Source organism: Panulirus ornatus, chromosome 15 (assembly GCF_036320965.1).
Source record: "Panulirus ornatus isolate Po-2019 chromosome 15, ASM3632096v1, whole genome shotgun sequence".
Lineage (NCBI taxonomy): Eukaryota > Metazoa > Arthropoda > Malacostraca > Decapoda > Palinuridae > Panulirus > Panulirus ornatus.
In genome coordinates this window covers 2,661,906-2,676,773 of record NC_092238.1, presented here as the reverse complement: position 1 = coordinate 2,676,773, position 14,868 = coordinate 2,661,906, and the positions used below count along the sequence as shown (strand labels likewise).

The 14,868-nt window shown below is 36.3% G+C and overlaps 1 protein-coding gene across 1 annotated transcript in view; it reads right to left on the bottom strand.

Annotated features, from left to right (window-relative positions):
- Nucleotides 1-14,437, bottom strand: part of Oseg6 (intraflagellar transport protein Oseg6) — a 44,046-nt gene extending 29,609 nt beyond the window's left edge. Inside the window, exons 1-11 of the mRNA XM_071670347.1 lie at nt 14,293-14,437; nt 12,452-12,606; nt 11,809-11,903; nt 9,630-9,759; nt 8,112-8,322; nt 6,923-7,035; nt 2,758-2,931; nt 2,136-2,263; nt 1,622-1,734; nt 1,187-1,408; nt 187-309 (exon numbers count right to left, since the gene is read on the bottom strand). Coding sequence (XP_071526448.1) covers nt 187-309; nt 1,187-1,408; nt 1,622-1,734; nt 2,136-2,263; nt 2,758-2,931; nt 6,923-7,035; nt 8,112-8,322; nt 9,630-9,759; nt 11,809-11,903; nt 12,452-12,606; nt 14,293-14,307 — 1,479 coding nt within the window. The 5' untranslated portion in view covers nt 14,308-14,437. The remainder of the gene's footprint in view (nt 1-186; nt 310-1,186; nt 1,409-1,621; nt 1,735-2,135; nt 2,264-2,757; nt 2,932-6,922; nt 7,036-8,111; nt 8,323-9,629; nt 9,760-11,808; nt 11,904-12,451; nt 12,607-14,292) is intronic.
- Between the last annotated feature and the right edge of the window lie 431 nt (nt 14,438-14,868).

The following is a 14,868-nucleotide window of genomic DNA, read 5'->3' as shown; positions in this document are numbered from 1 at the left end:
TAAGCTTTTACAGAATACATTTTTGCTCTTTCATGCTATAAACTTAATGACACCAAGATATATTGTAAGATTTATGAGATTTCTGCAAGTTATATGAAAAAATACTTCAATATTTTGCCTTAATAGGTATATGGTAAACTTAGGAACATTATGACTTAAGTAAAATGAAATGAAGTATGTACATACATCAGTGCAATATATGAGAAAATCAGCAGTGAGGGCATGGTCTGTTATGTGCATTTCTGCTTGGTCCGCATCTGGGAAGAGACGTGACTCTCGCTCCTCATCCTCTCCTGTTTCACCCTCCAACTGTAATATCAAAATAACAAACAGGCATGTTATTAAAAAGAAATTTTAATCCACTATCCACTATCTTTATACACTTTATGGCTGCCATATCATTATAAGAAAATTTCATGTACATATCCTTCTAGAGAAATCTTTTCTTATATCTTTCTCAAATCTTCAATTACTCTCTTATCTGTTCTCTTAATTCCTTATACATGGGACAAGCTGGTTATTTTTGCTGCATCCATGTTAACTTCACACCCATTTATTACAGCTAGAATAAATATTTCTTCGTACAGACTTAAAACAACTTATATCAACTTCACATTTTCCAAAACACAATGCCTCCATTTCTTCTTCCTTCCATTACCTTACACTCAGTTTCTGCTTTCTAAAATCATGTTCCAGAACAGCTTTTAGAATTTTAAATTCTTTACTTTCATGGGCTGTCTGCTTGTGTCCTTCCCAGCGAGGCTTGGACCTGTGACACACATTTGGCTGCTGCTTTGTGGAGACCAGTCACATGAAGATTAAGTAATGAGTCCTCCCCCTTCCCTTGAGCAGCATAACTATGGAATTTTCTAGCTTCTTTCATCTTTTTCTCTTATTATAACATTACTTCCTTTAAAAGTCAGGTCTACAAACACCTGAGGAGCTCTGATTAATGATGTCTCAAATATTTTTCTTACCATACATTCCCTTTATCCGACATGGCCATGATTGGGGCATGTTTTGTCCATGCCATGTCAGTCACTATGAAAAAAATTTGCTACAGAAGGTCATAGGTGTTCTAAAAGAAAGTGTCTGAGTAATGAGAGGAGGTGGACTGCTACATCTTTTAATTTGAACAAATATACATATATCTCATTGCCAATGAAAATGAATAGTATTCACTCACCAAATGGAATTGTATCTTTCCTTCATATAAGACAGAAGCATAGTCAGCATTCACTCGCACTGATGTAATGGTGCCTAGGTACTCTCGGTCCCGAAGGAGCATCGAAGAATCCTCTCCAAGAGTGTATATCCAAGCTCGATTATTCATCCCTGCTATCAGGTGATATGGACCAACACCAAGGAAATTTGGCTCTACATCAACACTCACAGTCACAGGTTGCTCCTGAAGAGAGAGTATATCTTACTGTTTAATTGCCTGGTTCAGCTGGAACAATATTTTGAATTTATACAAATTATGAAAATCATTCAAATGGTGATGCACTACATTTCATTATACAAATTTCTCTGTCATCAAATTCAATTCCATTGTGATTATTAGAATCTTGCTCTCAAACTATGGTTTACCTTAATTAAAACATTTAAGAAAGACACCCACCTTCTCTACAATATTAGCTACTGTCACCTCCAACAGCGATGTGAGGTAGGCAACTTTCGAGCCATGAGCACCTCCTAACACTGGGAGTTTGGTCAAGTACACATGGATGTTTCCTGAAGATGCAAATTTATGAAATTGTTCTTTTAATAACAATATAATGTGGTTTGAAATAAGGTTAAATTTTTCTTGCATTACATACTGATCAATGCTTTATTAATGTTATCTAAGATACTTATAAAAGAGGCACCAATGAATGGCAATTATTCTGCAACAACAACACAAGACTTAGTTTAGACTGTAGGGTCCACCAAAGTTAGTGTGTGCAGACCTTGTTACCTACATATTTAAAAGGCCTTTACTTGGCATATTTTTTTTGCATAAGGGAATACCACCCCCCAAGAGTAGAAGTCATCACAATGATATCCTCAGAGGAAATCAGTTTACAATTCCTTTCAATTGGAGATACATTGTTAAAAGGGAAAAATGCACTGAGAATTTACCATAGTCTTCATACCTGATGGAGTAGCCACAGCTAGCAACTGGCCATCATCAGACCATTCAAGCCACTCTAATCCTCGTTCATCATCCAATGTAATTACAGCAAATGTCTCCTTTAAGTCTGCGAGTTCATGAATCTTGATGCTATAAAAAATTAATAGTGTTACTATTTTTTCTGCATTTTTTCTGCATCTGACAGTATCTCTCATAGAAACTCCAAGAAACTGTCTGGAGCTTCATTTATGGTGTTTGGTGGAAAATTTCTAGCACTATTACAGGTTATTCTGACATGCCCTTGAGGGCAAAGAATTTATAAGTGATTCTGTAACAAATTATCTACTATTGTTAGATCACCAAAACTATTACACAAAGGAAACCACTGCCAAGTATTACTAATATAACCAAATCCTCATGTGGTGAATAAAAAGTACCTCCTGTAAGGATACCACATGAGTACATCACTTGTATGTACTCCAAGTGTACCACATTAGCACATACCATACAAATCAATACACATAAAATTGTGATAACCCAAAAGTTTAAAAATATATATATTTTCCAATATACCAATATCAAATTACATATGTGGTACACCAGTTGGTATCACACATAACTCTTGAAACAGTTTCAAAACTTACACATTATCTCCACAGGATGCAGCTTTACTAAGAGTAATGGAAATAGCAATGTCATTGAGGATGTCTCGGTGGTTTTTTGCTTGAAATAATTCTTGTCCTATCTCTTTAAGGTGAGTGGAGATAACTACAAAGAAACCACCAGAGAAACCAAGTAAGATGTAGCCATCTCCAAACCTGAAAAAGAGAAAAGTAGCTTTTAGAGTATACAGTAATTTTCTCTGTGTTGTTTCAAATTGTAACCTAAAAAAAAGATGGAAAGACCCAGATCACACAGGCTCAGATAAACACATAAAGTCAAGAGAATATCAAAAACCTTAATCACAAAGACCATCAATCAATGAAGAACAAGCCCATGGGGTCTAACCAATGAAGAGCCACCACCAAAATCCACTTCTTAACTCACAATTTCAAACTGCCATTTCAAAGCCCTATCACCAGGAACTCCCCTTATTATGACCTATGCTCAGAGTTTAATTTTCACTGAAAAAATTCACTCCAGGACTAAATAAAATGCATAGTGAATTTTCAGCTGCATTCCCAAAAAGTGTCAATTTTCCAGCAAAATAAGAATATGGTAATTGGTACTTTGTTACAGCTTAATAATGGCAAAACCATAAAGTTTTCATATCTAGAGTTACTATTTCATAGAAAAAAAATCTGGTAGGAAAGGGACAGGGGAAAAGAAGAAAGCTAAAATGATCTATGGGTGAAGCCTGCTGGATAGTATAGGGCCCAAAAATAATGAAAGAGTTTGACTTGAAGGGCCAATCAGCAGCACCACATTGCCAACTCATGAGCACTCATCAAAAACATCACTAACCTTATATATCTTTAATTATGCATTGAAATACATAGCTTACACTCACAACAAACTGTAAAGGGTACAAACATAAATTAATGTCCTTGATTTAAGTGAATGTGTGAGGTGTCAGCTAACTACCATGTTCGGGCATCGCATTATGGGGCCTTGGTACCATTTCCTGGTTGGGAAGAATTAACGAACTGTTCAGGATGTACAAACTTTTTTGACAGCCATGGACTGTATACATATTTCGTGGGTAAAAGAATATTCTGTATTGCGACTTTAGTTGTAATACATGACCAGAGGGCTAATATGTTATAAACCTAATGACCAGATATTTTAGGCACAAAAATACATTAAACGTGCATCAGTTATCAAACTATAGGTACTGTTACTATTATTATTATTATAGTTATTGTTTATTGTTATTATTATGGGGATAGGGGAGAAAGAATACTTCCCACATATTCCCTGCGTGTTGTAAAAAGCGACTAAAAGGGAGGGAGTGGGGGGCTGGAAATCCCCCCCTCTCGTTTTTTTTTTTTTTTTTTTTAATTTTCCAAAAGAGGGAATGAAGAAGGGGGCCAGGTGAGGATATTTCTTCAAAGGCCCAGTCCTCTGTTCTTAACGCTACCTCGCTATCGCAGGAAATGGCGAATAGTATGAAAAAAATATTTTTATTTATTTATATTACTTTGTCGCTGTCTCCTGTGTTAGCGAGGTAGCGCAAGGAAACGGACAAAAGAATGGCCCAACCAACCCACATACACATGTATATACATACACGTCCACACTCGCAAATATACATACCTATACATCTCAACATACACATATATACACACACAGAGACATATACATTATATACACATGTACATAATTCATACTGTCTACCTTTATTCATTCCCATTATATCATTATTATTATTATTATTATTGTCATTATTATTATTATTATTATTATTATTATTATTATTATTATTATTATTATCATTATTATTATCTTGCGCTACCTCGCAAACGCGGGAGACAGCGACAAAGCAAAATAGAAATAAAAAAATTATTATTATGCTTTGTGGAAGGTTTTAAGAGTATATGGTGAGGGAGGTAAGTTGCTAGAAGCAGTGAAAAATTTCACCAAGGATGTAAGGCATGTGTACAAGTAGGAAGAGAGGAAAGTGATTGGTGCCAAGTGAATATCAGCTTGCGGCAGCAGTGCATGATGTCTCCATGGTTGTTTAATTTGTTTATGGATGGGATGGTTCTGGACGAGAGGGCTTGAGAAGTGAGTCAGTTTTTGGTCGCTGATGATACAATGCTGGAGGCTGATTCAAGTGAGAAACTGCAGAAGTTGGTGACTGAGTATGGTAAATTGTGTGAAAGAAGAAAGTTGAGAGTAAATGTAAATAAGAGCAAGGTTATAAGGTTCAGTAGGGTTGAGGGACAAGTTAATTGGGAGGTAAGTTTGAATGGAGAAAAACTGGAGGAAGTGAAGTGTTTTAGATATCTGGGAGTCGACTTAGCAGCAGATGGAACCATGGAAGTGGAAGTGAGTCACAGGGTGGGGGAGGGAGCGAAGGTTCTGGGAGCGTGGAAGAATGTGTGGAAGGTGAGAAAGTTATCTTGGAGAGCAAAAATGGGTATGTTTGAAAGAATTGGGGTTCCAACAATGTTATTTGGTTGCAAGGCATGGGATATAGATAGGGTTGTGCAGAGGAGGGTGGATGTGTTGGAAATGAAATGTTTGAGGACAATATGTGGTGTGAGGTGGTTTGATCGAGTAAGTAATGAAAGGCAAAGAGAGATGTGTGGTAATAAAAAGAGTGTGGTTGAGAGAGCAGAAGAGGGTGTGTTAAAATGGTTTGGACACATGGAGGGAATGAGTAAGGAAAGATTGATAAAGAGGATATATGTGTCAGAGGTGGAGGGAAGAAGGAGAAGCAGAAGACCAAACTGGAGGTGGAAGGATGGAGTGAAAAAGACTTTGAGCGATCGGGGCCTGAAGATACAGGAGGGTGAAAGGCATGCAAGGAATAGAGTGAATTGGAACGATGTGGTATACTGGGGTTGACGTGCTGTCAGTGGATTGAACCAGGGCATGTGAAGCATCTGGGGTAAACCATGGAGGGGTCTGTGAGGCCTGGATATGGAAAGGGAGCTTGGTTTTGGTGCATAACACATGACAGCTAGAGACTGAGTGTGAATGAATATGGCCTTTTTTGTCTGTTCCTGGCACTGCCTCGTGAAGGGGAGGGTGCTATTTCGTGTGTGGTGGGGTGGCAATGGGAATGGATGAAGGCAGTAAGTATGGATAGTACATGTGTATATATGTACATGTCTGTGTATGTATATGTATGTATATGTGCGTGTGTGGGCGTTTATGTACATACATGTGTATGTGAGTGGGTTGGGCCATTCCTCATCTGTTTCCTTGTGCTACCTTGCTAGAGCGGGAGACAGCGGTTTAGTATAAGTATAATGAAATATGATATTATTATTATTTTTATTATTATTATTCTTTCTTTCTTTCATACTATTCGCCATTTCCCGCATTAGCGAGGTAGCGTTAAGAACAGAGGACTGGGCCTTTGAGGGAATATCCTCACCTGGCCCCCTTCTCTGTTCCTTCTTTTGGAAAATTAAAAAAAAAATGAGAGGAGAGGATTTTCAGCCCCCCGCTCCCTTCCCTTTTAGTCGCCTTCTACGACACGCAGGGAATACGTGGGAAGTATTCTTTCTCCCCTATCCCCAGGGATATTATTATTATTTTACATAATTGCTATTTCCTGTGTCAGAGGTAGTTCCAGGAAGCAAACAAAAAATGGCCCATCCACTCATATACAAATTTTTTTTTTCTTTCATACTATTCGCCATTTCCCGCATTAGCGAGGTAGCGTTAAGAACAGAGGACTGGGCCTTTGAGGGAATATCCTCACCTGGCACCCTTCTCTGTTCCCTCTTTTGGAAAATTAAAAAATATGAGAGGGGAGGATTTCCAGCCACCTGCTCCCTTCATATACAAATATATATATATATACATAAATGCCCACATACGTAAATATACATATCAACATATACATACACATTACACAGACATTACATACATACACAGGCACATATTCATATTTGCTTGCTTTCATCCATTCCTGTCACTACCCCATCCCACAGGAAAACAGCATTGCTCTCCCATGTTACAGCCCATTCCCTCCTGGAGCTCCCATCAAGGGGTGGCTACACAGCAAAAGAGTTTCCACTTATCCCTGTCCTTGCATGGAGTTTCTGACATGTGCAGTGTTGTCTATAACAGATATTTCAATCCTGTATTTAGCTCCAGTATGCATTACAAAAAAATTGAAAAAGCACTTACCACTTGTAGGCAACAATATTACCATATCGGCTCTGGAAAGCTAACTCAATAGGATTCTCAGGGTCATTGAGATTGTAGAGGAATAGTGTTTTCTTGGCAACAATAAGGCTCACCTGTAAGATTGTAAAGAAAATTAATAAAAGATAATGAATATTTACCACAGGTAGTCATAACAGTTTTCAATATCAACAACTATCATGCATGCAACCAAGAATCCAGTTCTGGGTTTAACTTTCAACAAAGTCAACATGATAAAATCAATTTTCTTTTATCAGTTTCTAAATGCATTTTGTTTGCATGAAAAACTCTCTTGAAAGACCACTCAAGGGATCCACCCTGGAACTGATCACATTTCATGCATATCTTTAGGCAAACATTGCTAGGTTTCCCCTCCTGTGCTACTCCAAAAATGGGCTATGTTAGTGCAAATATGTCAACACCCTTATCACCCTGTTAGATGATCCCCAAAGGAATCTTATTGTCCACCTACAGGGAAGACTGTTTCTTGTATTAACAATCTCAAGAGTAGAGATTCAATAATTCTTGTTGAATTTGTAAGGTCCTCAACAAATCATGAAATATGTAGGTGTGTGATTGTCAACAGATAAAGTGAAACATCAAAATAAATTTTTACAAAGTTTTAGTAGGTACCTATTATGTTCAGCTGTTTCATATATTCAGACAAGTCTGGCTATATCAAGCCCTTCGTAAGAGTTCAAGATTGAATTGCTAATTGAATAACTATTCTTTGTACCTAACCTAAACTATTCTTGGGGATAGGGGAGAAAGAATACTTCCCATGTATTCTCTGCATTTCATAGAAGGCAACTCAAAGGGGTGGGAGCAGGGGGGCTGGAAATCCTTCCCTCCAATTCTTATTTTTCCAAAAGAAGGAACAGAGAAGAAATCCAAGAGAGGACTTTACCTCAAAGGCTCAGTTCTCTGTTCTTGGTGCTACCTCGCTAATGTGGGAAATGGCAAATATGTATGAAAAAAATCATGTGTACTGACTTGAGGATTGCTTATTAAACTTACAATGAAATTTTACTTATGAAATGAGAAACAGTATGACTTCAAAATCAGTACATATATTTATGTAGAAATTTGGCCAAATCTATAGTACAATCTAGTGCTGTTCCATAAGTTCAACTATACTTAACATAAAAGTACTCATTGCCAAAGTACATACCGTGTTTTCAGCCATGGCCCTCTCATCCTGCTTCATTTCAGAAAATTGAATATCTGAAGGCTCACCACGCAGGGGAGTGGTACGTAGTGTATCTCCTTCGCTGTTGCTGATGGTGAGAATCTTGTCCTCTCCACCTAGAGCTAAGAGATTTGCAGATGACCAACTGCCACTCTGAATTTTTCGACTGTGTTTGCCTACCACTGGGATACGTCTGAAATATTCAATTTATACGTGTAGAACTAGCTCTGGCTCAACTAGCGGACATGAAGTAGTCAGGGGAAACCAGAGAAAGATGAAGATTGTATATGAGCAAATGCAATCATTCTTTATTTGTTCCAGGCTCTACATCACTTACATGGGACATGGAAAATAGATGTGAAAAAAAATGTACACAATATCCCTGACAATAGAGGAGAAAGAATACAATCCACACAAAGTATCTTCTGCAAGGAACAGATGGTAATTAAATGAGACTGGAAATCCTTCCTTAGTGTATTCAACACTTTCTAAAATTAGAAATAAAACAAATAACAAAGCAAGGATTTTCCTCAGAGGTTAAGTCTGTGAGTGGGTATAGAAAATGCATCTACACACACACACACACACACACACACACACACACACACACACACACACACAAATTTGCCCTCAATGGAGGAGAGAATAAATAGGTTTGACCTGATTACAGCCTTCAAATTTCTAAATCAATCGGACAGTGTTAGTAGTAAACAGTTCTTCATGAAGTGCATCGACAGAATAACTAGAAGTCATAATAAGAACCCAAGTAAGTTCATCAGAATAGATGGGAAATACTGATTTAATATAAGCAGTATATGGAATTTTAAAAAAGCTACTTGATGGTAAAGAAAGTTCAAGTCAGGCTATTTAACTTGTATATGTCACAAGGTGAAGCACCAGAGGATTAGTAGAATGTATATATAATGTAAGTGTTTAAAGATAACAGGGACAAGAGATGATTTTTCAAATTAGAGAAATATAAGGTAACTGAGTATACCTGTTAAGGTGTATGGGAAATTGGTAACTGAGATGCTGGTGTCATGTATGGACATGCTGAGTGGAGAGAAACATGTGGTTGAAGGATATGCACAGGTGGTATGAAACAAGTGTTTGGTTTGAAGAATGAGTGTGAGAAATGCTTGGAGAAAAAGGGGAACTTGACTTGGCATTTAAGGGTCCAGAGGGAGTATACAATAGGGTCATCTGAGAATCGACATGAAAGATGTTATGGATATATGTAAAGGCTAAAGTTACTAAATACCGAGGAGGTTTTACTTAGAACATAAAGAGATAAAAACAAAGCACATGATATGTATGCAACTTACTTTACTCTAAAATTCTTCTGTTGATGACCTATCTCACCTGTAGTGACCTTTTAGGAGCATCATGGTTGTCTGCAGGGTTGAATGTCCCTGTTTGATCCTATTAACTATATAGTAAAATTTTTTGCTAAAAATCTCTCTTTCCAAATCCTTAACCTACTGTGGGTAAAAGATATACCTTGAGGTTTGGTGATTGTAGATCATAAGGTTTCCTTTAGCTGTGCCTACTGCAAGAAGAGGAGCTGAGCGTGACCAAGCCAAGAATGTTAGTGTGTCTCGTAGCCCCGAGTCCAAGTGTTGTACCCGGCCTATATAGAGGGAACCTTTTTAAAACTGTGGATTACAACAACTGCATTGAATATCTAAAAATAATAAATCCATTACGGTTTTTGTTCAATAAAAAATATAAGTAATATTTCTGAAATGGTGAGGAAACCCAGAATCATGGGATTATTTTAAATTTGTAAGATATCTTGGATCATGTCCTGATTTTCTGTTAAGATTCCCTTTCGGATGTATTTTGCCATAATTTCAGTAATTTTCACATTTGAAAAATATGCATTCCCATAATCAAACATCATTTCTGAAGTAAAGACTTTATTAAAGCATTATTCTATCACATAAAATAGCATTTACAATAAGCAAAATTTATGTGGATTTCCATAATTGCCACTGAAACACTTCTTTCATACACACACTTCCACTCATATTATGCTTTCATAAATTTGAGAGTTACAGACCTGTGTTCTAACAGCAAAATGATAGAAAATTGGAGTGTACAACAATTTTAACATATTTACATTTGATAATTAATATATTTCACTAATCTGCTCAGGCTAGCAACAGTCCACCTATTTGCTGACACTACTTAGTTTCCCTATATTCTATCACTAATATCTGGTTCCATTCCACCATCCTTGGTAAAAAATGTTCCAAGTTCTGACTCCCCCTTACAATCCATTTTCTACATTACAAGACTGGTGCATCATTGCTTGTTACTTTTATGCTTACTTTGTAGATTCTCCAAGTAACACTTTTTCACCTACATATGGAATATCAGCATACTTAAATTTGAATTCCTTCCAAAATCTTTAAACACAGGCAAATCTCCAGACTGAATAAATGGGGATCAGGTAGTGCTTGGATTTCAATTTTTTCTAATTACAGGTACCTATCAGTCTAGAAGGATTTTGGGTTTTATAATGTCATGCATTACACATGACAGCTAGAGAAGAGATATGACCAAATGAGGCCTTTCTTCATCTGTTCCTGATGCTAGCTCACTAATGTGGGAAATGGTGAATGAGTATGGAAAAAATAGTTGATATATGTAAATATATACTCTAACACATTTAACGCTCTGGCACTTTGATGACACTATAGAATCATCCACCATTCACTTTAAAAATTCACCTAAATGCAGTTTTGTCAAATGGTTTAAAGAATATGTCATACTTTCCCCAAACAAAGTTGGCTTAGAACATATAATACGTATCCAATAATGAAGAAAAAAATGATCTCTGTAAGGACTAATAATGGTGCTGTATGAACTCAACACATATTTATCATTTTCTGTAGCACCATAATGACAATGATGACTATACTGGTAATTATTTTGTAATTTTTCATTCATATTGTAAAAAAATTATTTACAAACATAATTGTGTAAAAATTAACAACAAAACCAGAAATAACAACAAAATTTATTAAAATTTTTTACATTTATCACAGTACACAACAAACTCACTTTGTCATGCTACTGTTGGTATTAAATTTGGCAATCAGTATTTACAATATTATACAACAATCATTTACAACAAACAGATAAAAAGGAATGACAAAAACAATATCACAATTTAAAATTGTTTATAAACATTCATGCGCTAGTAATCACTGCTGCCACATTCCAGGTTCACCTCATAGATAATTGTTAGGCCCACACCAGGGAACCCAGTGTTAAAAACATTTATTGTTCTTAACTAAAATTCTTCCTTATCTCCACTTCTAAAATGTTTAATGAAGAATATGAGAGAGTTTGGTAATTACATAAAAGATGAAGAGCTGGGAGTTGGATGCTGATGCCATATAAAAGCAAAAAACCACAAAAATTATTAAGAAAAGCACAGAGAACAGCTGTCATAAACTGAAACTTTGGAAACTCATGGGCAATTTTAGCAGGTATTTTAAATGAACCCTGGATGTTCAGATATGAGATTTACTTGCACTAAACTTGATTTTTCGTTACTGTCCAAAGCTTCTCTTGCACTTCAATAACCATACACTAAACCGAGTTTACAGTAATTTTCAAATGTGTAAAAGGAGGGAAGAGAATGGATGGCTGAAAAGAGCCTACTCACCAGAATTAGCATCCCAGACATGGACAAGAGGTGACCTATCATTGATGATTGATAAAAGGGCTCCATCTTTGTCCCATCCAAATCCAGAACATACCCTGCATAAAAAGGAAAGTTAAAACATATTACTCTGTCATATATCTTGTGCCTTACAATCATAATGTTTATGTAAATAAAGTAACTTTGTCTCAAACATGTCAGTATCAGAGAGCAGACATAATGAATAAAGTAATGGAATATGTGTGTATGGCTGGAGAAGAATTATGAATACGTGTATGGTATGCAGGCAATGAAATGTTTGGGGAAAATTCAAAGGTTAATTGAAGAAAAGCAAGAAACAATATGGAGCAAGATAAAAAGGCTATGGCATCCATAACACATTGAAATAAATAGAATGCAGTGTAAGTAAAACCTGAATAACATGAAAAAGTTAGCTAAAAGTAGCAAAATTCTTTGATAAACTTAAGTTAATATGAAGATTTATTATTCAACACTACAGTGACACCATAAATGGTACTAAGGGGGTAACACAAGTATTTAGTACTCCTGGGATATTACATTACATATCTATATATATGAATTACAAATTCCTTTATGATTATTGCCTTTAGGACCTAAAGTGGATCATACCAACATGAAAACTTACCCTGGCAAGTGAATTTGTTCTCGAAGATTTCCATGGCGATCATAGATGTTGACAACTTGGTTGTATCCAGTAGATGCCAGAAAACCCCCTGAAGCCTTCTGCCATGTAAAGAATACACCCCCAGGACCATGAGGGCTCTCTAAACTGAACACACGCTGTGGAAGGAAGTTGTGCTGTGTATGAAAGAATCTACACAGATATCAGAATGTTATAGTAAGAGCTTTGAATCTATTCTCTGTAACTACAACGATCTGATATATTGTATACTTTCCTAGTACGTGCAAACATAAACATGCACTCTGGAAGAAAAGATGAAAAGAATAGAATTTATCATAAGATAAATGTTTCTGAACAGGAGTCTGATGATATAAACAAAGAGCAATTATTCAAAATTGAAAATGCTCTGAGTCAACATGAGGGCACAACAAGAAACTAACTAAAAATTATTTGGACAAGAAATACTTTTACAGCAATAAAGTTGTGGACTATACACATGCTAGCAGTATAAACAAGTTTAAAGCATTGCATGAAGTTAAAGAAAGCATAAGAGACAGACCCTCATAAGTGCAAACCTCCTTCTTAATGTGCAAATAGGTACACTAATTACACTCACACACACAGAGATAGTACACACAAATAATCACACAAGAGATAAGGCCCTAGAAAGAGGTGATTTAATGCATTCACAAACACCCAAGATATTCATGGTCTGGCAGATGCAAGGATTAAAGGAGTACACAGCATACAGGATCATTGATTGTTGACCAAAAAGAGGATTTTAGAGATAAATTGAAGCAATGAAGTTAATAAGTCAACATTACTGGATTTAGTAGAAAAAAGAGTGGCACTGAAATTAGGTAGATTAGTGAAGTAGAAGGTTGACAGATGTAAAGTACCGACGATTTTTGGACAGGAGGATCATATTCCAGATAGAAAGGAAAGGGTACAGAGGGAAGAAATGCTGATGAAAAGACTCAGAGGCTACAGATATGTTGAGGACAGTTTTTGTCATACAAACTATAAGAACTGGTGGATATAGTCAGGGCATACTGTAAGAGGATGACCACTAATGGTTAAGTTCATATAAAAAGCCTTGTAACCCAGAGGTTCTTAAGGAGGCTAAGAAACTTAGAAACAAGAAGAAATTCAAGAGGGTCTTCATCAAAGGTGATGAAGTTAGAGTGAGAGAGAAAAGCAAAGATTATATTATGAAAATAAAGAGACAAGATGATGGATCAACCTAGTAAGTGCTGTGGCGAGCTCAGGAATGTTAAATGACAGAAATGTCCGACTGAAAGCAATGTATACTGATGCAAATGGACGAATAGTAACTGGTTAAGAGCTGGCAGTCAAGACTGTGTTAATAGCAAATGCACCTGATATTGTTGGAGCAGTGGACACAAAACTTACTGAAGAGAAGAGATCTCGCCTGTTCTATCCAAAATAGTTATGGGGGGATTTTAATGATAAAGGTATAAACTGGGAATACTTAGGTTATAATGGAGGCAAATGGTTTCGATAATCCCGAAGAAACGATATTTATAATTCTTATGCATACTTTTGATCTCTAGTTTCAGCAGTGTGTCTGGCACATCTGTAGCAATCTCCTACGAAATAATCTATGGTTTCAAGCACTTCGCAGGATTGACAGCTGCAAATATCAAGTAAACCATACAAGTATTTCTGTAATGTATGCTTTGTGGCCTGTTCTTAATAACCTTTGCATCAATTTCCTATCACTTTCGAGGTGGATTTGATTTTGTAGGTACCCAAGTTTTATTATTCCTCAACGAATTTCCTAACTTTTACAGTTGTAACGTGTTACATACACATCTACTTACTTTGTTTGAGGCCATCTTTCATAAATTACAGCCAGTGAAGGTAATTATGTGGTTATCCAGGAGATATGAAGAAATTCGGGTCTGGAAGCAACATTTGCAAGCTGCGGAATGTTTACAAACACAAGAATGACAGCCGACGATCAGGTCGTGTAGGCTCCCTGGCTAGCTCTCTCACACCTCACACCAACCAATCACCACAATTTTCCTCGTTACCTTGTACTGTAAGTTGAAGTGATTGTATTACATACTAATTTCCCAAAGAAACCACAGTGATATGTTATCATGTATACTAGCTGACTACAACAATGCATTTCTTGGTACCCTATCGTATTATTGATGATTACCACAATTTTCCTCTCAAACTTATATCACAGTAATGACACTGATCGGCTTAATGTTTTCTTACTGTATATGATTTTGCTTAATAACCCTGAATTTTAGAGCACATTACTGATCCTGGATGAAAATTAATACATTAAAGACACTACTGTATCACATACGAGAGTTACATGTATAATATAGTTAGTTTGTCACTTTACCAGTTTCTAAGATAAATGAAAAGGGATTTTAATGACT